General features: G+C 30.2%; 3 protein-coding genes across 3 annotated transcripts; all 3 read right to left on the reverse strand.

The window, feature by feature from the left end:
• Window positions 1-689: 689 nt before the first annotated feature.
• On the reverse strand, window positions 690-1,708 carry LOC112524333 (transcription repressor MYB4-like). The gene is made up of 3 exons (XM_025134115.1): window positions 1,573-1,708; window positions 1,111-1,228; window positions 690-984 (listed from the first exon to the last, which is right to left on the reverse strand). Exons 1-3 carry the CDS (start codon window positions 1,706-1,708, stop codon window positions 690-692), a joined length of 549 nt encoding a protein of 182 aa, XP_024989883.1.
• Window positions 1,709-10,065: 8,357 nt separating this feature from the next.
• Window positions 10,066-10,757, reverse strand: LOC112526050 (mannose/glucose-specific lectin-like). Its single transcript, XM_025136430.1, has 2 exons — window positions 10,538-10,757; window positions 10,066-10,469 (listed from the first exon to the last, which is right to left on the reverse strand). Exons 1-2 carry the CDS (start codon window positions 10,739-10,741, stop codon window positions 10,230-10,232), a joined length of 444 nt encoding a protein of 147 aa, XP_024992198.1. The 5' UTR covers window positions 10,742-10,757; the 3' UTR covers window positions 10,066-10,229.
• Window positions 10,758-22,067: 11,310 nt separating this feature from the next.
• Window positions 22,068-24,222, reverse strand: LOC112526021 (heavy metal-associated isoprenylated plant protein 37-like). The gene is made up of 3 exons (XM_025136396.1): window positions 24,181-24,222; window positions 23,828-23,903; window positions 22,068-23,260 (listed from the first exon to the last, which is right to left on the reverse strand). The coding sequence occupies exons 1-3, from the start codon at window positions 24,220-24,222 to the stop codon at window positions 22,107-22,109; spliced, it is 1,272 nt and encodes a 423-aa protein (XP_024992164.1). The 3' UTR covers window positions 22,068-22,106.
• Window positions 24,223-24,504: the final 282 nt, after the last annotated feature.

Consider the following 24,504-nt stretch of genomic DNA (forward strand, 5'->3'; position numbering starts at 1 on the left):
CACATGACATATTCATTAGGAATATGAAAGATTCATAATGAATAACACATCTATATTCATCAACAATTTGTGATTAATGATGAATAGCACTTCCCTAATTATCATGAATGTGCTATTCATAATGAATATTTTGTCCTGAAAAGGGACATGTGATGTCGTGTGGGCAGTTCTCGGGTTTCTAATCAATTTTATAGGTTTTTAATTAACAGAACTTATACACACAGACACACACACGAAGGATCGTATGAGAATAGAAGTTTTAGTGGGAAATGTAAGAAGAGATTAAGACCATTGATCACTTTTAATCCCAAAATAACACATGAATTAGCGTTTAGACGGAAATTGATCTAGTGGTTCTCTTTAATTAGGATTGATCCAAGAGTAGAGATCTCTTCTTACCCATCTCAACATAATTTCCATTCTCACCGGAATTCAACATATATATGGGTATATAGGGGTCGGGTTCCAGTGAAAATGAGAGTTAAGATGAAAAGGGTAAGAAGAGATCTCCACCGTTCGATCAACTAGATCAATTCATTTCTAAAACGTAATTCATAAGTTGTTTTGGGATTAAAAGTAATCAATAATTCAAATCTGTTTTTATACTTCTCCCTTTTAACTCCTGTTCTCGCACCATCATTCGTTTACATATAGAACCTCAACTTTTTGGAACTATTAGGGTACTGACTTCATTGTTTAGGTAGATGAGTGGGAAAAGAAGTTTCCATTGTGAGATTATCTGCAGGTCGAGTACTAGAACTACTTTCTTGATCACAATTGCTTCCAGAATTGATATCTGATGAGTGTAGTTGCTCAATTTCAGCTTCCGATTTAGTTCCCTGGAGGAAGGAGATACCCTGAGGTATGCGATGATTATTAGGATCAATCCCCATATTCTCAAGTTTTTTCTTCAAGTGTGAGTTCCAATAGTTCTTGATTTCATTAGCTGTACGCCCTGGTAGTCTCCCAGCTATCAGTGACCATCTAAAACAATTATAATTCCATTAATTTCACTAAAAATAACCATACATACATACATACATATATATATATATATATATATATAAAATATTATTTGATTAAGGGAGAATTGCAGTAGTACATATATACCTGTTGCCAAGTAGGGCATGGAGCCGGATTATTAGATCTTGTTCATCTTCAGCAAAGTTTCCTCTCTTAAGGTAGTTTAACCATCTTTTCCTACAGCTCTTGCTGCATCGAAGCAGGCCTAATCGATCAAAACTAATATCAGAAACTTAATATATATAGTTATATATAAAAACAAATTGAATTTGTCAAAAAAAAGGTGTAGTATCCAAGATCAAAATCATACAGGCACTAGTATGTATGTATGTATGTATGTATGTATGTATGTATGTATGTATGTATGTATGTATGTATGTATGTATGTATGTATGTATGTATGTATGTATGTNATGTATGTATGTATGTATGTATGTATGTATGTATGTATGTATGTATGTATGTATGTATGTATGTATGTATGTATGTATGTATGTATGTATATTAAACAAGAAGGTATATATGTTATATATAATGAAGATAAAGAACCTGCAGCCTGAGGGATGGTAGCCCAGCAACCTTCACCATGAGAGATAACATAGTTTATAAGCTTTCGATCTTCTTCCTTAGACCAAGCTCCCTTATTCATATCATGCTTATTATGATCACAACAAGGTTTCCTCATTTTAGTTTATATAGTATTAGTTAAATCGATATATATATATATATATATATATATATATATATATAGTTTACTTGTGTTTATCAGAAAATAAAGCTAGCAATTCCCTTATAAAATAATGATACATATATATATATGAAATTATGAATGGTGGTGGAATTGAAGATGGAGGTGGTGGTGTGTGGAGGATGGATGGTAGATATGAATTAAGAAATGGAGGTATTTATCATGTTGTTCGTGGCTTAATTATAGGGGAAACGAATGAAAAAAGTTGACTTGGACTGGTGGTTTGCTCGTGCATCGAGTACTTTATTTCATTTACATGTGTCTGCCAAACGTACGTTGTTTGGTTTACTACTTACTTTACCTGCCCTCTCCATCTCTTTGAGTAATTCTAGATACCATCATTATTAACACTTATTTGAAGAGTAATCTTCCGTATATTTTTATATGGTATTAAAATCAATGTCTACCATTTAAACCATAAGATTTGACATTCTGGGGGAAAATTGTGCTCGTCTCCTCTCCTCTCCTCTCCTCTCCTCTGGGATAATTTATGTCTATCTAGCCTATATTAGAAATGGCTTGTTAGAGTCCAAAATCGATTAGACTTGGACTTTTTTGTCCTCAATATTGTAGGAACATTCTTTCTTTAATTAAAGACTCTTTTGAACAGTAAATCTAAAGGTTGTAAATATTCACACGATTTGTTTCATTGTTCCTTTAATTTCATTTCATTAAAGATAAATGGGATATATATGATTTCAACTTTTAGAGGTATGATATTACATGCAATCTTTCACACCCTTAATTTGAAAACAATATTAATCTACTTTCCATTTTCTTATATGCACCATGATATTTGATCGGTCACCACTTATTTACAACTAAATTAACAGCAAAATTAAACCGTGCTGTATATTCATACTAATGAAGGTAATTAGCATATGTATATATATATATATATATATATATAGAGAGAGGTTGATTATTATACAAACCATGACATTTGTGCAACCAATACAACTTAATCTCAACCGTCCATTTCATTTGATTAATATGTGATTTCATAGAAGTTTTGATTGTTTTCTAATATAAAGTATTAATCATAATTAATGAACCATATTCATTTTTCATAAATATTCAAATTATAATAAATGAACTCTTATCATTTTCATAAATATCTTAATTTATTGGGTTGTATAAATGCAATAGTTATATTTGACTGAATATAATATGTAAGGGTAAAAATGGGTTAATTGTAATGGGAAGGAATGATACTAATAAAGGAAACTGAGGAGGGTATCACGTGCATGTTGACTGATAGTTCTTCAAGACTTTTGCCACCTTTTATATACGACAACCCTCTTGGCAGCTCCATCACATATATCAACTCTTGCTGCCTTTTTCTTTAACCTACTCTTGGTCTCTACTTTATTTTATATATTTATAAACTAATAATTGTATGAGAAAAAGAGTTAAAAGATAAAACAAACGTAAGAAGCAATCTGTATATTTGAATAGGATTGATCTCATACTTATCCATGAATTATGTTCCTCATCAGAATTCATCATGTGTATCTCGGTGCATATCATTAGTCTCGATCTTCAATTAGGATGCAAAGGTCCAGATCATTTCTTATGTTTCTTACCATAACTTTTTTTTTACTGAAACCCAACCCTATATGTATATGTATGAAGAATCTAATAAAAACATAATCAAAATAAGAAATCACGAAAACTGTTAAATCATATGCTGATGCGTGTCTTGGCGTGGATGACCAGGCTATGCCTGTAGTCCATGATCAGACTAACAATAGTTCCCTACTTAAATGAACATAACTTTTGCTACATAATTATGTTTCAGACCCATAATATGTCGATTCGAAGCTTGGAAAAGGAGCAAGGTCTTGCTAAGACCCAGAGGGGCCTATGGGATTTTCGAGGCCTAAAAAGGTCGTTTGATCATGTTTCTGAACACTTTTGTGTTTTTTCTTTGTTTGGGCTTTTACAATAGGCCCAAATAATCTTTTTCAGGCCCTTCCGTTTTGGTCCTCTTTATATGTTTCTGATGTAATTTTGATGGTCACACATTAAATTGGAATTTGAAGCCTAAGGTTCGGTATTAGTTGAATCAACAAACTTTAGAAGAGGTCATCTCCGAATATTTGTAGAACCAATGGGTTTAATCTTCATTTTCATCCTTATACGCTACATATTTATTGAAATCACATGTGATCACGAAAACATGGTCAACGCAAGGGTGAGCAGGCGACTTGGCCCACAACCTTCGGTAACAGCCAGAACCGCATGAATCACATGTTATTATACACATGGTTTTCATATGATTCGACCTTTTTGATGTTCTCTTATTATTGTGTTATTTGATTATGTCACCTCTAGATCTCATAACTTCAGGGTTTAAAGAAAAATTAAGATATGTACGTCTTCATCATCTTAATTCTGATCTCCGATGCTTTACCAAAATTCCAATTTCTAATTAATTTATCTTGCAATTTGTCCCTTCATGAGGTTCAATTAATCAAAGATACAATGACTATTGATTTTAAAAATGTAAGAGTGATTTTTCTCTTCTAATCGATATAAAATAATTTATCTTATAAAAACAAATGTTTTTTTCGTCATTACATATCTTATAACAGCATATGCATATCATATCTCTTGATAGTGTGTATCAAGTCCTACCCACCAATTTTACCTACCCTGTCTCCAAAGGTAATTTTAGTAAACAACCAAATACGGTCCAATTAACCTATCAAAAATATCACAAAACTTCTACCGAAACGATAGAATATACGATGTAATAAATAACAAGTGTAATATGTTATTATAATTAGAAGTTAATTATGCATAATTATACCCAATTTCAGCGGATTAAAAAAACTAACAATAAAAAACACATTGCTAAAATCGTCATGATATACCTCTTAATTTTCACTTCAAGCTACCATCATGCATTTCGATTATACATCAAAGATCGCTTATTTCACCCACTTAATGTAAATAAGTATAGATTCAAATAGCAATACTACAATTTTCAAATCTTAAAACAGTACTAGTTAATACTCAATATACATAAATAACGGTCCCACTGAAATCACTAATTAATATAGAGGGGCCAATGTCGAATATGTGATCGTAATCTTGACTTTTTTACCCCTACCTATTCACATCGCGTCAAGTATTCCTCTATTTACACTATTAAAATAAAATGATTTTTACATCGACCTACACTTACAATAATTTTAGTACTTGAAAATAGTCAACGATGCAAATGAATCATATTATATGAACTTAAAACACAAAACACACATCACAATTTTAACAGTAATATGTACTTACTTGATATAAACGTGTTCTTAACTTGTTGAATTTTTTTTCTAAGATCAACTCTCGATGAATCCAATAAAATCATCTTATAAAGTAAATTATAACGATCCAATAAGTATTATACTTTTATTATGACATGCCTTATGTCTACCCTTAATTATAATTCCCTAACGTTTCTTGAATTTAACAATCTGTTACAAGGATCACATCCACTAACTATTCAAGAAACTTATACCTTCATTATTTAAATCAATATATAAATAGAGAAAGAATCATGTGAGAAGTTAAACATTTTACGAGAAGACAAGAAGTGTGATATCATATATGATTACACGCCATTTGGGTGTGTTTAATCATATATAATTAAACATCTATGCATTGTCAATGTAACGTGATTTAGTTATATTTGATTAAGCTTGTGTATCATATATGATATCACACTTCTCGCTTTCTTATAAAATGTGTATCTTTCTCGTATGAACTTGTCTTTATATAATTAATATGTCTATATTAATGCACAAAATAGTAAAAAACACCAAATTATACCCATAGCATATATTTTAGTAAAACTAATGTTGCTGAAATATATTACACGTGGCAAAAAAAATACATTTTTATGATCAATATGATTTTATAAAACTTTAAGATATTTTCTAAAATTCCAGAAAATTGAATACTTGAAATTGAGATAAATTTACATATTAAAAGTCCAATTGCCTTTTTATGATTACCAGATAGCTTACAAAGATTAAGTTGAGGTAGAAATCTATATTTTCAAAATATAGGGACCCAAAATGTAAATATCTGAAACTTTATGTAAAGTATGTGGGCCATATCGGTTGAAACCCGGTTAGCTCTACTGCCCGGTACATGGCCCATCGAATAGCCACAAGCTCAACATCGTCAAGCCATTGAAATTAAGAATCGCTCAATCGTGCTTCTTTGCCCATGATCCGAATAGGTGGTATCCTACCCGAACAATGATCCATGCCCACCCTCAAAACCCAGATTCTTTATCCATGACCCGAATCCATGAATCGTTGCAACCAACACCATTGAGATCCATTTCATGCTGAAATCCAAATTTTGCTTTTCTTTTAGTTGACAGAATTGACATGCACTAAGTTTATCTACGGTTTGATATGTAAAAATCACGTTGAACTTTAACTTAATTTTCAAAATTTTCCAAATAAAAAAACCTTCATATGATAAATTTGGTCGGATAAGTGACCGTTAAACTACATTTGATTCAAGAAAGTAAATCCAACAACCATCATTACACCCTCTCTTTATTTCTTTCTTTAGATACACTATTCTTTGAAATTTTTTTATTGAAGATCGATGATTGAAATACAAGAGCATTTCCAATGAAGACGCAAACTTTATGTTGAATGTTTTTTCATGTATGCAATTAACACATTACAAATTAGATTTATATTCGTTTTTATTTTTAATAAGTTTAATTTTTAGAAATTCGTGATTACTTTTTAATAACTTAAAACCTAATAATATATTTAATTGGAACTCACAATCATGTATATTTTAACATGAAAAAGTAACTAATAAAAAAGGTTAAAAATATATAATATCCAACAAAATATAACCTGTAAAAATGTATGATTTAAATTGCAAGACAAAAGATTGTGTAAAAAGAAAAGTTAAGCGGAAAAGTGTAATAAGTGATTTGTACTATAGATCGCATTTAATCTTAAATTTATCCATAAATCGCACTTTATACGAGGATTGATTGAGTGCATATTAGTGCATCTCATCCTAAACAATTTAGTTTATTTAAAGTAGTATGTGAACGAAGAGTTACAGTAAAATAAAAAATATGAAGATGTATATAAATATAAAAATATTATAATTTTTAATATATTATATTAAATAATAATATAAAATATCATATTTTCTTTTAATTAATGATGTAATTGATTGTAAAAAATTATTGTTTATATTGTTTTTATATTAAAAATAATATGAAAATTTGTTGTTTTTAGGAATCAAATTCATCTTTCATTCATTTCTCATATTATGAATTTTACTTGAGAGCTATTAAAGAATAGTCATTTTTAGGAATCAAATTTATCTTTCAGTCATTTCTCATTAGAGATCTTTAAAATATCACTACCTGCGCAAGTGGCGTGACTTACAGAGAAGCTAAAAGACAAAAAAAACACCTTTCTCCTATAAAAACGATTCAAATCAAGCCACGTCATCTACTATCGACTTTTTTGTAAAAGTTTGGCATAACAACTAACAAGTACCTTATGTTGGAGGGTTTATCACTCGATCCCTCATACTTTGAAAAGAATTACAATGTGTCCATTGTGTTTGTATAACCATCAAAATTATCTGACTTCTACCCTTATCTTTTAACTATATATTTCAATTTGGTTCCAATACATATTTTTAGGGCATACAAAATAAAGTAATTTAAAATTGTTTATATCAGGATTATAAACTAAAACCATATATTAAAATGTAATGCATTCATTTCATCAAGAAGTACATCATACTTAACCCGTTAATTATCATAACCAGTAGAATAATAATAGAAAATTCAAAAATATTGAAATAATTTATAACGAAAATCTAATATTCTTAAATTGATATTAGAAACAAAGTGTTAGATCTATCTAACATCAATACTTCAACTAACAACACAATGAAACAAAAGGGTTTTTTTTCTTATTAATCTGGATATCCAACCCGTTATGTAAGCCGACTAATCTCAGTACGACCACATGCTTTGCAGATAACCCAGAGTCACCGCATTTAAACCTCTGTGGCCACAAAGAGATTTTTATTTTTATTTGGATTTGAACCTGAAATCTCCTCATATTTTTTTTATCTTTGGAGTAAAGCTCAAACCAAAAGTTAAAAACTAAGGGCTGTTTGGTAGTTGCTGAATGGTTTGGTGCAGAATGGCTAAGTGGTCAGAATGGTTAAGTGCTGAATGAAATAATGTTGTTTGGTAACTGTTTTCTGAATAAAAGCAAATTACCATTTTAACCCTCTTTGTTTTTTAGTGATCATCCAGTTCAAACTTATGGTTTACCTAACGAAATCGAAAATCATGCAAATATATTTGAAATCAAAAATCATGCAAATATACTTGAAATCGAAGTTGTGCTACTGTTAAGAGATTGCCGACCAAAATCGAGGCGACAATTGAAGATACCTGATGGAGGCGACAATCGAAGCTGTGGAAGGTCGCCGGCGATGGAAGCTGTGTAGGTCTCCGGCGATGGAGACTGTGGAGGTCGCCGGCGATGGAGACGGTCGAGCGACAACAGGCGAGAGTCTCAACAGGCGATGGAGACGGTCGAGCGACAACAGGCGACAATCGAAGTTGTGGGAGGTCGCTGGCGATGGAGACGGGGACGGAGATGGTGGAGGCTACCGGAGACGGGGACGGAGATGGTGGAGGCTATCGGCTACCGGAGCCGGAGCGACGTGCGTGAAGAGAGGGTTGGGAAGAAGGGGTGGGAAGGGTAATCTTGGAAAAAATAGAAGTCTGAATGGTTGAGTGAACCATTGGATGCAAAATGGTTAAGAGCCATATGTAACCATTAAGAGGTTTTTTTTTTTTTTTTTGCCAAACGGTCCTAACCTCTGACCGATTAAGAGGCTCCCTCTTAATGTCATCATTAAGAGGGAAACAAACAGCCCCTAAGTGAAAACTAAAACTCGGCCTAATTCTCGAGTTTGACCAAAATTATATTAAATCCATATATATCTTTCACATAATGACACATAGGTCCTTGCACTTGATTCTTTTCTTACTTGACATCTTTAGTCCTTCACGTGAAACATCTCTTATAAATGGGGCTAACATTGAGGTATTGAATCAGAATATCAGATAACAAATTAAAACAAGAATAAGTTAACTTTTTTAAAAGTTGAAATTGTGTGAAATGATGATTTATGTAAATAAAATTAAATTATGATCCAATTTTGTTTTGTTTTGTCTTTTTATAATAATTCATTAAATTCTGAAGTAAAAATATAAGAAAATTATTGTGTTACTTATTACTTTTATGATATTTAGAGATGGTAAAACATCATATTCTAAACTCACCATCTATAAAAGTTTACCCAAAATATAGAATGAACCGATACATCAAAATTCTCATTATATACCGATTCACGGTTACATGACATCGACTAGTTGTTATCATGTAAAGTTTCATGAACTTCAAATTCAAGCTTTTTAGTTAAAAAGAAAGTTTTCATAGCAAAATAATATACTTTTTATTAATATTTATTGTATTTTTTATGTTCATTTTGTAGGATATTCAATATGTGTATATACATTTATACATATATGTAGGGGTGCTCATTGGTTGGGTTGAAGACATTTGAACAACTCAACACTATGCTTGCGGTTTGAAAAAATCTTAACTCAACCCAACTCAAACCAAAGTGCAACCCAACCCAACCCGTACGGGTTGGTCGGGTTGATACTTTGGTACATTAAAATATTTTTCTAACCTTGAATAAGTTATTTCTCTGCTCATAATTTTTTTTTTGATCATCAACCATTTGATACAACTTATCTATATTTCTTACGTATATCACATTCAATTAATTTTCTCAATTTACATATATATGTTCACAGTTACTGAACATATATACGAATGAGTTATATAGAGATGTGAATAAATTGAAAATATGTGTATATGAAAAACATACATGATAGTATAATTGTCTAATGTATATATTAATAGAAATTCAACAATCATATTAAATCCAAGAAATAAAAGGATATCAGGTTCATCAGGTTGGGTTGGGTTCAAATAATAGTAACCCAATATCAACACAATACCTACGGTTTGACAATTTTACAACTCGATTAAACATCGGGTTGCTTCAGGTTGAGTTATTTCACATTGAGTTAGATCGGGTTGATCGGGTTTTTGAACAGCCCTTCACAAAAACCCCTTCATATATGGATGCACCAAAATTAAACAAGCCCAGAATATTTATCTTTAAATAATCAGACATCATATAAGCTTTAAATCCATTAAGAAGCTTCAAAAGATAGAAAAAGGTAGCTTTTTTATTACATATGAAATTGCACCTACAAGGGTGCTTATTCAATACTACTCCAGCCCATGCATCGACGACAATAATTGTTTTGAAGCTTCTTGATTACAAATTTGGATGTTTATGCAGGCTTGATGTAAACACCGATGGCATGGAGGTAGTCACCGGAACGACCATAGAATCCGGCGAAGCTACCTTTGGAGATGGGTAGCGAAAAATGAGTCCCGTTTTCCCTACCAAATGGTCCAAACTTGTTTACGTCGGTTGAAAAAGATAGCGACGTCACGACCATCTGGGAATCGAAGTATCCAATCGTCCCACTAATCGCATTCAGCTCTTCCACCTCAAGATCAATGTTAACCTGCATTCAGAAGCAAATTTTAACCAAGAAATTGTTAAAAGATTGAAGTGAGTTATTTGAAAGAGTACCTCAGAAGGATCGCCACCAAAACCACCAAATCTGTTGGAATGGAGGAGATTACCATCGTCATCTTGGCTAGCAAAGGCGATGGAGTCGATAATGTCTCCATGAGAGATGAAAATCTTTGTGATCTTTCCTTCTGCTTTGAAGGACCAATTATCTCCATCGGAGCTGCTTCCCCATGGTCCAACTACTGCTAATTTCTTCCCCATTTGAACTTAAGTTCAGACGATGGATCGATGATATCTATGGCGATGGGCGATGAGATATATATAGACATTCTAAAGGAATATAATATTACCTGCTGCAAGTTTTTGATGATTACTACTGTTGAGAAAACAGAGTCGATTTCATGTGTAGCAAAATATAATTAATTAAGTGGCGTATCGAGATTCGTGAGACTTAACGGGGATGATGGCGTGATGCTCCATGCAACCACTCACATTTTTCGCCAATCTCCATTTCACCACTTTTCTTATATTTAAATAAGAAAAATCATCTAAAGATTTTTATCTTTTTCCTCAAAATAGCTATGGAAAAAATTAAAAAAATTTAATTGACTTTAATGTTTGAAATGATTAAGTTTTTTAAATAATTTTTTAAAATAAATAAGTCTTTCGATATTCTAAATATGTTAAATAACTCTTTGAACTTTCTAAAACTTGTTACATACATCTTTATGACTTATACAACTGGTTAATTTGATAAAATAATAACAAAAAAATCCGAAAAAACCCTAATGAACATTCATATTTTGAACGATTAAGTCATTAAATACCTTTTGAATTAAAAAATATAGATCTATAAAATTAAACAAAAAATATTTTTTAATTAAAATTAAAATATATTTTGTCAATGATTTTTCAAACTAAAAAAAATAAAAAAAAATACTGATGAAATTTATTTTTATTAAAAATAAAATATATCACACATGTGATTTTTCAAATTAAAAAAAGATTAAAAAGATTACTGGTAAAATTTATTTTATTTTTTATTAAAAATAAAATATATCACACATGTGATTTTTCAAATTAAAAAAAGATTTAAAAAAGATTACTGGTAAAATTTATTTTAATTAAAAATAAAATATATTTTTATTTTTAATTAAAATAAATTTCATCAGTAATCATTTTTAAACTTTTTTTAATTTTTTTAATTTAAAAAATCATTGACATAATATCTTTTATTTTTAATTAAAATAAATTTCATCAATAAATTTTTTAAAATGTAAGTACTTTTTTTAGTATATTTGTTTTATTTTATATAATTTAAGTATTTTTTTGTTTAAAAAATGTTTAAGGACTTTATCGTTCAAAATATGAATGTTCATTGGTTTTTTTCATGTTTTTTTCCTTTATTTTACTACGTTAATTTATTTTATAGGTCATAAGAATGTATATAAGAGGTTTTAGAAAGTCCAATGAGTTGTTTAACGGGTTTTGGAATGTTTAAGGATTTATTTGTTTCAAAAAATTGTTCAAAAACTTAATCATTCCAAACACTAAAGTCTATTGGTTTTTTTAGACTTTTCCCGATAGTTATTTATTTATAAAATATAAAAATTAAAAACTAATGATTTATATTTTATCATCTACTAATAATGTACCTGTATGATACAACATAATTTAAAGTTAACTATAAATCAAAAATTGATTCGTTTTAAATTTATTTTCAATGATTTTCTTTTTGTTTTTTTTGAAAGCGGAAAAATTATTAGATCAGGTTTTCAAAAATCTAAATTATTTTGTTGTTTATTTAATTGATTAACTTTATATTTGGAAAAAAAATGGTTGTCATATTTAAAAGGAATAAAATTAGTTTATAAATTGTAATATTTTATAATGCTTGTCATATTTAATATTTTACCAATTGTGTTATTGAAAAGTTAAAAGTTTAAAAAATATAAATGTTTTTATAATATAACTATATGTTATTTCAAAAGAAAACTTTAAAATATATTTTATCAACTATTGGATATCCATATTGGGAGAAAATTTGGCTAACTAATTAAAAATGTATCTAAATGTTATATAATATATAATTATATATGGTTCAGGTTTTGGAAGGAAATATTAAATAAATAAAAAATTGGAAAACAACGAAAAAATGAATGAAAAGTATGTATCTATATAGATGTCATATTAACGAGAAAAATATGATCGTTTATTTGAAACAATTATTTCGTTTGAATTTTGTTTATTTTTCGTCTTTTAATTTTTAATAAAGTTGTTGTAATTGCACATTTAATCACGTCCAACAAATCATCTAATAAAACAAACTGATGATATGTTTTTTAGTTTTTCATTTAATTAAAAAAAATTCTTAAATTTTTTTTTAAAAAAAATAACGTTTTAAAAAAATGTTATATAAAATAGAAATAAAATAAATACTATTTTATAAGATATTTATATAAAAGTTTTAAAAGTTCAACAACACAATATCTATTAGATATTAAGTAAAAATTACAATAAAATTTATGCTGAAAGCATTTTTAGTTCTCACATAGCGAGAATAAGAGAATGTGTATTGCCCTGCATTCCTGTAAAAAGTAGGTATAGGGATGGGGCGGTGACGTAAATCCCGATCATCGATTCCGATTACTTATCTCTATCTTTATCCTCGTCTTCATTCCCGTCGGGGAATATAATCACATCCACATCCCCATTTTCAATGGGGAACGGAATTTTTTTTTCCGTTTATGTAAGTTATTTTAAATTAAATATGTGAGAGACGAAATCTCATACATTTTCAATAAACCTAAAATCAAAATGAATTTAATTTAATACAAAACAACCACAACATCATATAAGAATTAATAACTTAAAACCAAAAAAATCAATTTAATCCAAAAAAACTTAAAATCATGTGTACCAAAAGATATTAAGTGATATAAAACCATATCGAGTAATATATAAAATTTATCGAGAAATTGTATTTTGACTTGACCTCCAAAATATTACATATTAACATCTAAAAAATAACAATTTAGAAAATTATGAATTATCGTTTTAATTGAAACAAATAACACACACACACACACACACACACACATATATATATATATAATTTATTAATTAATATGTAACGGGTACGGGGCAGGGGGGAGTATGATACTCATTCCCGTCCCCATCCATGGTTTTAGACAAATGGGGATTTCATTCCCCGTCCCCATCCCCGATTTAGAGGGAAATCTCCGTTCCCGACCGGGGCGGGTAAACCGGGTTCCCCGACGGGTCGGGGGCCATTCCCATGCCTAATAAAAAAATCCAATGTTCGTGTTAAAGCACCGCATTAAAATATACATGAGTATTTGAGTTTTCATTTTTCTTTCTCTTTTTATATTGTGTATAAAAATAATTTAAATTTTTGTATGATGTAAGTGTAATTAAATGTGTTTGGCATTAAAAATGACATAACATGATAAGAAATTCATATTCTATGTTTTGACAAAAAATTTATGTAGAACAAACAGTAATATAATGGAATAAACATGTTTCATCTCTACCCGTTAAAACATGGTAGAACAAGATAGAAGAGACTTGTATTTTACCAATATACACTCAAAATAAAACTTAATTCACTTCTAAATCTCAAATACTCATTTTTACATTTTATTCATTCTTTAAATTTTAATTATCATATTTTAAACTTTTTAGACTTTCATTTTATTGTTCTCAAATATTATTTTTATTCGGTTTCTATATTTTTATTTATGTAGTTTATTATATATTAATAATATAAAAATTAAAAATTACATTAACTTTATATTTTGATGTCATTTTAATTGTTTTAATAAAAACTTTATAATGATATATTTTATTATAAAAAATAATTATTTTATTGTAATTTTATATAACTAGAAGGGTACTCGCACAATGCAGCGAAATAAATCTCGATTTTAATGTTTAGTTTTTATTTTTATTGCCTTTATCGATATAATACGATTTTATGTGGTTTTGAAAAAAAGATAATGTTTTTATTTTTGAATGAAATATAAATATGAAAAATAATCAATATTAGTATCAAATTAACTATTAAATAGTTCTCCTTTTTTTGTACAACTTCTTTAATTCAATTTTTTATTATAATTTAATTTAAATCTAATAACAAAATAATTTATTTTTGGTTTAAGAGTATCATTTTTTATAAAGATAATAATTAAACATTCTGTTAAAACTCAATGATTATCTTAATTATATTTTAAATTGATGTTTAACCTGTATTTGATTATGTTTATCTGTAGTTAGTTAAATGAATTAAAAAATTAAGCTTTAATAAGTTGTACTTGCAAATTTACTTGTAATCTTGAAATTTAAGTAATATGCATCAACAAACAAAATTTCATATATAAAAATAATTTTAAAAGTTTTTATCAAATATTTTATAATATAATATAGATAAATAAATTACTCATACTCCAACGTATTTATACTCAAATTTTCCAAGCAAAACAATCAATATGGATAGCCAAAAGTCCATCCATTATATACTTCCGAATTGAATGACACTAAAAGCTCTATTTTAATTACTAGAAATTTAAAGGTTCGTCAAATTGGCAAAACAGGCCCCTCTACCTTTGGCTACTTTCATTGCGGCCCATGACCTCTCACTTGCAGTATCTGTCAACTATTCCCCTTACACTTTATCTTATTCCATTTTTAGTCAATCATTTTTCATGTATTATCCTTTTCCTTTTATCTCTCATAAACATTTATTTACCCTGTTTTTGGGGTGTCATCATAAGGGACTGCCGGAGAAGGAACCGTGGGGGAAGGGACGTCGGAGAACGATCATTGTGGAAGGAATCGTCGGCCTTGGAGGAGAAAGCTTGGGAGGAGAGATCATACAAGAAGGAGATCGAAAGTGGAAAGAGAAAGTGAGTACGGGCAAATGTGGAAGAATGAGACTCTGATGGTTCGCTCTAAATACAAAATGGTTAAGAGGATTTTGGGACCATTAAGAGGCTTTAATTTTTTTGCCCAAAGATTCATCTTGCACAATTCAGATGTTACTTATTAATGGCACCATTAAGATGCAAACAAACATCTCAAGTTATAATTAGAGGTGTAAACGATACGAGACAATTTGCGAGCTACTCGAGATCGAGTCGGTCAAAACTCGACTTGAATAGGCTCGGCTCAAACTTGAACTTGACTCGATATATTAACGAGTCGAGTCGAGCTACTCAATGCTCGACCCAAAAATCTCGTGAGATACTCGATTTTTTATATATAATAAGTTTTAAAAATATAATCAATTTTATAATATAATATGTATAATATAATGTAATTAAAATGTCTTATGTTTTCATATATTTGGACAATATTGCCCATTTTAACTATGAAAATAATATCAATATTTTTTTATTAAAAACATAATTAAAAAGGACAAAGAAAAACTATAGAAGCGTTGATAAAGTTGTCTCATATTAGAAAAGAGATATGAAAGAAGGATGAAAAGTTGTTACAAAAATAGAGAGAGGGTAAATTAAGTTTGTAACTTTTGTCTTTCTAATTATGAAGTTTGAGGTACATCTGTTTAGTTTTTTAAAGTTTAAGAGAACACTTTTAAGTTTTATAATTTATAAGAGAAAACTTTAAAATTTCTACGGGTGAGCTTTATTCAAGTTCGAGTTCGAACTTGATTCGAGTAAAAGTTTGAGTTTGGTTCGTGCTTCAAACGAGTTCAAGTTTAAAATATTGCAATCGAGTTCGAGTTGAGTTTAGTTTTTAACTACTTGCCATTCAAGTTTGAGAAATGACCATCGAGTTCGAGTCGAGTGTATTGATACTCGAGCTCGGCTCGAATCACCTACACCCCTAATGTAGAATATTTAATTATAATTTTATTGTTATTTAATTAAAATATAGTCTTTTATAATAATGCATCAACTAAAAAATTTGTTATAAATCGTTATAGTGGAAGATAATTTCTAATAATTTATGAATCTAACATGACACTTTATAAATTATATTGTAGTGGATGGGGTTATAGTTATTATACATGGAAACACACCATTTATCTATACTTTTATACTATATTATAAAGCATTTGATAAAAACTATTAAAAACCATTTTTAATGCATGAAGTACTGTATATTGATGCATATTACTTAAAATTCAATAGTACAAGTAAATTATGCATAAGTACAACTTATTAAAGCTCCATGTTTGAATTCATGTAACTAACTGCGGATAAACATAATCAAATAGATGATAACCATCTTATTTTAAAATATAAAAAACTAGAATATAATTAAGATAATTATTGAGTTTTAACAAAATAATTAATTATTTTATCTTTATAAGAAAAAATATATTACTAAAGCAAATATAAATTACTTCGTTATTGAAACTAAATTAAATTGAATTAAAAATTAAACAAAAAATGAGGAATTTTAAATAGTTAATTTGATAGTAATATACGATATATTTTTGTCAAATTTTTACGATATCTTTAAATTTATTTTTATTTAAAAATAAAAACATAATCGTTTTTTCAAAATCACATAAGACCATATTATAACATCGACTGGGATAAAAAATAAAATAGAATATTAAAATCAAGATGTATCTCGTTGCATTGCACGAGTACCCTTCTAGTCTTATTAAACAAATTTAGCAAAAGTCTTAAAAGTCTTAAAGTCTTAAAATACTAAATGACCAAGATACTTGTAAAACCCAATTATATATATATATATATATATATATATATATAAATATAATATTATATGAGTCTTTAAATATATTTTTAAATTTATTTGAAGTGTTAAAATATTTACGTAATAAACTAAAGAAAATAATTGTAGAAATCTTAAATAAATAAATAAATAAATAATGAAAAGAAAGACAAAAAGAAAAATAAAATAAAATTGWTTTCTTTTAATTATTGGACCAAAAATGTAAAATATTACGTCAGAAGTGGTTTGATGGTAAATGTCAGAAACTTGAGGGGGCCGAATGTCATCTTTTTCAAAGATGAGGGACCTGTTTTGCCAAAAGTACATAACTATTTAGAGAAAACGACTCCTCAACCAAAAACTCGCGATTTCTTCCAATTTCGTCAACTAATAAGCCAAAACTTTTGTATATAAATATAGAGCACTGGCTTAGGATCATTTTGATTCAAATAGATAGAAAAATCGTTGAGTTTTGAGAGAGAAATCCGAGTTTGAAGTTCGGAATCAAAAATCTCGGTTTTTCACCGATTTTGGGTTGCCGTTGTTTAGAGAACGACATATTGAACGTTAATGATTCAAGGTGAGTACATTATACGATTTTTATAGGATATATAAATGATTATTACAAAAGTATTTTATCCATGATATTTGCATGATGTGTTTATATGCATATGATGATAACTTGATTATATTGATGTGCATGATATTTAAGTATATGCATGATATGAAAGGTGATGTTGAWGAGAAATATTATGATGACTTGGTATTATCAATTTGATATTCAAGTATGTGTATAATGTGGAAAATGACGATGATGCATATGTGATTTATGTTGTCATTTGCATGAAATGTATATTGCATGTCACAATGAGATTTGCATTAATGAGTGGGTATTGCAAATAAATGATACGCAACTAGTATGATTCGGCAAGATTCGGCCACCGTACGAGGTGGGTTGGACATGAAAGGAGGGCTTGCAATTCCGAGGTTTTGGAGCCCTTGTCCATAGAATACGCCACATACACAAAGAAAAGTGACGAGCCGATACCTCACTTGTAAGATAATAATTAAAATACACTAAAACATTGTTTATATGTGCATGTGATCATGAAACCATATTGTATTCACTAAGCTTTTAGCTTATACTATACATGTATATGTCTCATGTGTCATTTATCAGTAGACGAGTTGAATGAAAAAAGATGGGACTATGTTTTAAATCATGTTTGATTAGATATTTTAATTAGCATTGATTACATTAAGGTATTTTACGCTTCCGCAATTATGTAATGAATTATGTTAAACACATTATGTGTGTTTGAAATTTTAAGTTCGTATTTTGTTCATGACATAAGTTATTAAGAATGACGTCACGACACTCGAATGAAAGAAAAAAAAATCGGGGCATGACAAGTTCGTTTAAATATGTTGGATTTTAAATATATTGGATTTTAAACTGTCAAACAATTTCTTTCATCGATAGTCTGTAATTGGAACAATAACTCTTATTTATTCAAATTGTATTAATATGTAAAGACCAAGTGTAACCTATATCATCGTTAAATCTTATCTTATAAAACCAGTGGAACTTCAAAATCGTTAAAATTCATGGCTCCCGCTGTATTGCGCGGGTACACAACTAGTTTCTAAAAAAATATAGCTTAAAACTTGTTACGTATATAATTTAGAAATATATAATTATTAATAAAAAATTTGAAATAACATAATGAAATTATTAATTAACACAAAAATAAAGGTACATCAATATTTTTTTTATTAACTTGTGTATCCAACTTGCTATGTCAGCTGATTAATTGTAGGACGACCACATGTTTTTGGGGTACCCTTTGAGTCTTTGTATTTGAACCTTCGTAGCCACAAAGAGATTTTATTTCTCCTTGAATTTGAGCCTCTTTGAATCTAACACAAAGGGGTAGACCTGCAGGTATTTTTAATCTTTGGAATCCGAACTTAAGCCAATTAAACATCAATCTTATGATTAAGTTAGATCAATGATTTATGACACGTATAAACATAAATCATGTGAAACACCAATTTGATACGTTACACCACACTTACCAATTCATTATGTGGCATTTGTTCCATTATTCGCCATCTTTTACTATAATTATTTCCATAATAATATTTTGTACAAAATGAGCAATATAAATTCATCTATGTCTTTTAGATCTTCATGTTTTTTTTATTAACCTGGATATCCAACCCGTTATGCGAGCCGACTAATTCCAGGGCGAACACATGTTTTGCCGATAGACCGGAGTCCATGCATTTAAACCTCCGTGGCCATAAGAGAATTTTTATTTCTTCTTGAATTTGAATCCGGGACCTCCTGGTATATTTGACCTTTAGAGCCAAGATCAAACCAATTAGACACCACCCTTGTGGTTATGTTCATGTTTTTCTTTCCGATTCGATATACATTTTTTTTGAAATTTGAACAGTAATTGTCTCTTCCTTCTTCCCTATAAACTTGTTTTTTGTATTATACATACATACATATATATATATATATATATATATATGTATATATAATACCTTGAGGTCAATAGCAAAAACGAATCTTGTAATAAGCTTAAGTAAAGTTGAAGTGATGACGTCTAAAAAAGAAAAAGAAAAGGTTTGTGTTGATTGGCTACAAATGGTTGCATGGATAATAAGAGATGCTTATATTGACATTACCCAAAAGTTAAATATTGAGAAGACTCATGCAACATATCTTTGCAATGGACCACAATCTCACATGCACCATTAATTAATGCAAACTCCATTTGTCCCTTATAATCATTAATATTTGAAACACATACGCCATCTTCATCAAGGGTTTGGTGGCCCAATAATCACAAGATATATATACGATATTCACACAAAAAGTTTGTTCGATGTACAAAACCAAGTTTTTGGATACTTGGTACGGTATTACCAACTGATTAACTTTGTACCATCTTGATTTGTACAGTTGATACACACGTTGGTTGGTTTAGTTTTGTATTAAATTGTCACCTTAGTGTATATTTAAGTCTTCTCGATATCAAAACTAATAAAATAAACAAAGAGTAACCGTTAAAGGTGTATTTATATGCACTTCCACCTCTAAATGTCTCGGTCTTCAAAACTTCCTACACAATCATCACTGGTTTGTTAAATATGCATCTTAACACATGTTCAATTGACTGATCGAGAATCCATTAACTAAAACGATAATATCCATCCTTTAACATCGTTGTAGGTGATATCGTCCTATCAATTTTGAAAATTCGTGAACCCATTTGGGTATAAATAGAATAATATTTCTAAAGTGGGGGGTAAAACTGCACTTCATTGATATATGTTTGGACCAAAGTTATCTGAATTTCTCAAACGAAGGTTGATGGCAAAATCTTCAGAAACTCTAATGGACCCAATTACATATGGTGATAAATGAATCCCCATTAGGATTCGCCGGACCACCTAGCCAAGTTGGCCTGAGGCACAATCAACTTCGGCCCAAGTCCAGGTCCTACCAAGTCAAAAACGAGTTCAACCAAACCCAATTTCGACCAGATGGTCAACCTATTGGTATTCCGACTCAACTTCAATTGATCAGCTGCCAGTTTCCCTCATTATTTTGCTTTAACCGACGCCTAACTCATCCTTATGTATCATGCAAAATTGAAATTACCTTCAAATTGTTGTTAGAATGAAACGAAAGTCCAAGGTCAAATGCCTTTTTTTTCGGCTGCAATTTTCTCGTGATTCACAAAATTTCTTGAGGGGTTATGTTCTAAAATGGTAAAGCTTAAAAGAGCGAAAAGCCTTAGTTTGATTGTGAAGTTTTTGAAACTAAAAGGAAAAGCATCGCCAATAGATTTTTTCAAGATGAAGATTTTGAGAATCTTTACTCCAATAGATTCTCAAAACCTTCTCCAAATTCAAAGAAAAATGAAATTTAATGTATAGGAGAAAGAAGTATATTTCATAAAATGTATTAAATATTTTAATAATATAATTCATATTATAATCTCCAAACTTAACAAACTGTTGAAGATAAACATCAATAAAATTTGTATCGATTAAACAAATTATTAGAATTCTCAACGTGATACTACAATCTCAGAGGATATACTAGAAAATTTCGACTTTTTTTATTCTCTCATATCATGTATTTCTTAAGTTCTTACCCACACAAAATGCGTAACGATTTTCCATTATCGCAATTGAATAAATGAAGTAAATATTTTAAAAAACAGATTTTTTATTCTAATAATATAATTAATTTTGTAATTTATAAAATGAAAAGCTATTAAAATTGAGTATAAGTGTTTTAAAGATTTAGAAAGTCGAAGGTAGAATTAATAAATAATAATATGGAAGTGAGTACAAATTACAATATATATATATATATATATATATATATATTCCAAACCCCTGACAATATAAACTCCAGAAGGACTTAATGAAGTCAAAGTTTCACCACCAATGGCCATCTTTGCTTTGGACTGTGTGAGGTCAATGGTGTTGGAGATCACGTGACTTATCCCCTTCAACGGCCATATTTTTCAATTTCCATTACGTGTGGGTAGGGTTATTATGGTAATTCCACATGTCTCTCTGCCTAAGCATGCATATTCCAGCAACCAATGCCAACACCACCTCTCATATAATAACAAATTTAAATCCCCACATTAACCATCTTTAGTTTACTAACAACAATATCTTTAACAAGACCCATTTTTGTTTTTATTTATATTTTATATGTAAATATTATATAATAAAGCGATTAGTTCTGAAAGATGGAACACAATAACTTGAACTTGATAACAAAAGATTTCACCACCAATACATAATTAAAAAAGCTTCATTCACACAATACTTGCAGAAAGATTAGAACTTCTACCCCTCACATGACTGAACAACTGCTTGTGTTTTCATCACTGAACATATGGGCAGCAGAGTTATGATCACCACCACCGTTAGCACTGCTGGTGGTGTAGTAGCCGTTGTGAGGATGCTCATTGTAAGTGTAAGGGGCAGGATTGTAATTGTAGTAGTACCCAGTGGCTGGTGGTATAACAGCAGACCTGTGGTACATCATCTGAGGTTGCTGTTGCTGTTGCTGTTGCTGCATGGCTTGCCTGTTCTGCAAGTTCATCATCATCATTGATGCAGCTGCAGCAGAATTGTTGTACTGTTGCTGCTGCTGCTGCTGCTGCTGATGATGATGGTTTTGGTTCATGTTCATCATCATGGCTGCAGCTTGTGACGATGGATTGTAACCACCGGCTGCCATCGGTAATCCACCGTTAGGAAGGTGGAACCCTGCGGCACCAACCGTGTTCTTTTGAGGAATTTGGAACCCTCCACCACCACCACCGTTCGCCAAACCACCATCACCGCCTCCACCACCGCCCTGGAATCCAGCTAGATTGTTCATAATGGAGCTCATATCATTCACCCTTTTACCCTCCACAAGATTATTCACAGCAACCCCATTACCACCAGGATGATTGTTGTTATCATTCACCATCTTCACTCCACCATTCTGATTCAAATTTCCTTTCTTCCCATTATTATTTCCATTCCCTCCGTTTGGCTTTCCGTTAGTATTCCCATTTCTAGCATTGTTAGCAGCCATAGCAGCAGCATGTTGTTGTTGCAACTGCTGTTGTTGCTGTCTTAACATAGCAAATTGACTGGCTTTTTGGTTCAGTAATCTCATCTCCTCTTCATTTTCTTCTGCTTCTTCATCATCAGGATAATCATCGCCTTCTTCCAAGCTCAAAGGTTGAAACTTTTGCTGGAGTTTCAAGGAATCCAGACCTTTGATGAATTCTGGTTTCTGGGTTTTGTTTTTCTTGTCATCTTTGCAGGATCCCTTCTGATTTTGGCTTTGGCTTTGGCTTTGGTTTTGGTTGTGATTTTGGTTTGACTTGTTTGACCAAAGCTCAGCATGTTTACCAGCTCTAACCAGTTTCTTGATCAAAGTTGCAGAGTCTACATTTCCTGAAACAGTAACTTTTTGCTGCTCTGCATCTATATTCACTTGGTATACACCTACAAATTTTACAAATAACAAGAAGAATTTGGAAGAAAAAAAAATAGAGAGAGATCAATAAAGGTGTTAGAAAATGACATTTTATTGGTCAACATATACACTTAATTATCTTAATATAGATGAAATCTTCAATGATGACGGTGAATAACTGACGACTCAAGATCATGAGAAAATAAGTGGAAATAGAAACTATTCCGAATTATTAATGGATAAAAGCTTGGAAAATATTTTTTTTCGGGGGAAAATATAGAAAAGAACTGAATGTGCACTCTTAACATTTCAGTTCCAAAACAATGAAATGATATCATCATTTACAAAAAAACGTTTTTGCATAAAATTTTGAATTTTCGAAAACCCGTATAACAAAATACGATTACATTCTTGATTCTCCATTCCCAAAAAAAGGTGAACATTTTCCAGATTTTCCTTTCTAAAACAACAAAAATTCAAGCCAATTTAGAAGCTAAAAGGTTGGACTTTTGGAAGTCAAATACAGACTTTTTGGAAGGAACATCATATATATATATATATATAGAGAGAGAGAGAGAGAGAGAGAGAGAGTATACCATCAATTTTGTGAAGGAGCTTCTTGACTTTGTGTTTGCAACCATCACAGTGTAAATTGACTCTGAGAAAACAAGTCTGAAGTGGAGAAAAGAAAGAGAAAGAAGAACAGAGGGCAGTAAATTAAAACAAGAACCATAAATGACAAGAAAACAAAAGGTGAACAGAGAGATGTATGCTGAAGAAGAAGAAGAAGAGAAGAGAAGGCATGAACAGCAGTAATGTAGCAAGAAAAAGACAGTAATTAAACAAGTAAGCATGGGATTGCAAAAAAGGGCATTTAGTTGTTGATGAGAGACAGAAGAAAGGTGATGTTTTTGTAAAGAAGGGTGAAAAGAAAAAAGGGAAGGTTCACCTGGATCTTGAGGAGCTTAAAGTCTTCTTCATCTTTAGTCATTTCTTGGGTGGTGTTTGGATCTGCCAAAAAAGGGAAACAAATGATACAAGTGATGGTGGTTGTTGAGAAGGAAGAAGATAATTTCTTTTCTTTTCTGGCTTTTCCCCTTCCTTTCTTCACTTGTGGGTTAAAAGGTGAAAACCCCTTCCTATCTGCTTCTATTTAATAACTAAAACCTCCAAATTTCTTCACTTGTCTTGTGGCCTAACAATATTCTATCTTTTTTTAATTTAAGTTTATATATATTACTATATCTTTTTGTACTTAATATTACATCTCGCT

Source organism: Cynara cardunculus (genome assembly GCF_001531365.2).
Source record: "Cynara cardunculus var. scolymus isolate 2C chromosome LG 13, CcrdV1, whole genome shotgun sequence".
Lineage (NCBI taxonomy): Eukaryota > Viridiplantae > Streptophyta > Magnoliopsida > Asterales > Asteraceae > Cynara > Cynara cardunculus.

Coding starts and splice junctions, on each gene's coding strand:
- LOC112524333 (XM_025134115.1), bottom strand. CDS start 1,708: ATGAGGAAACCTTGTTGTGATCATAATAAGCATGATATGAATAAGGGA. Junction 1,229..1,572: donor TACCATCCCTCAGGCTGCAG/GTTCTTTATCTT, acceptor TTGATCGATTAG/GCCTGCTTCGATGCAGCAAG. Junction 985..1,110: donor CATGCCCTACTTGGCAACAG/GTATATATGTAC, acceptor TAATTGTTTTAG/ATGGTCACTGATAGCTGGGA.
- LOC112526050 (XM_025136430.1), bottom strand. CDS start 10,741: ATGGGGAAGAAATTAGCAGTAGTTGGACCATGGGGAAGCAGCTCCGAT. Junction 10,470..10,537: donor TTGGTGGCGATCCTTCTGAG/GTACTCTTTCAA, acceptor TTCTGAATGCAG/GTTAACATTGATCTTGAGGT.
- LOC112526021 (XM_025136396.1), bottom strand. CDS start 24,222: ATGACTAAAGATGAAGAAGACTTTAAGCTCCTCAAGATCCAG. Junction 23,904..24,180: donor TTAAGCTCCTCAAGATCCAG/GTGAACCTTCCC, acceptor TCTCCACTTCAG/ACTTGTTTTCTCAGAGTCAA. Junction 23,261..23,827: donor GCTCCTTCACAAAATTGATG/GTATACTCTCTC, acceptor TAAAATTTGTAG/GTGTATACCAAGTGAATATA.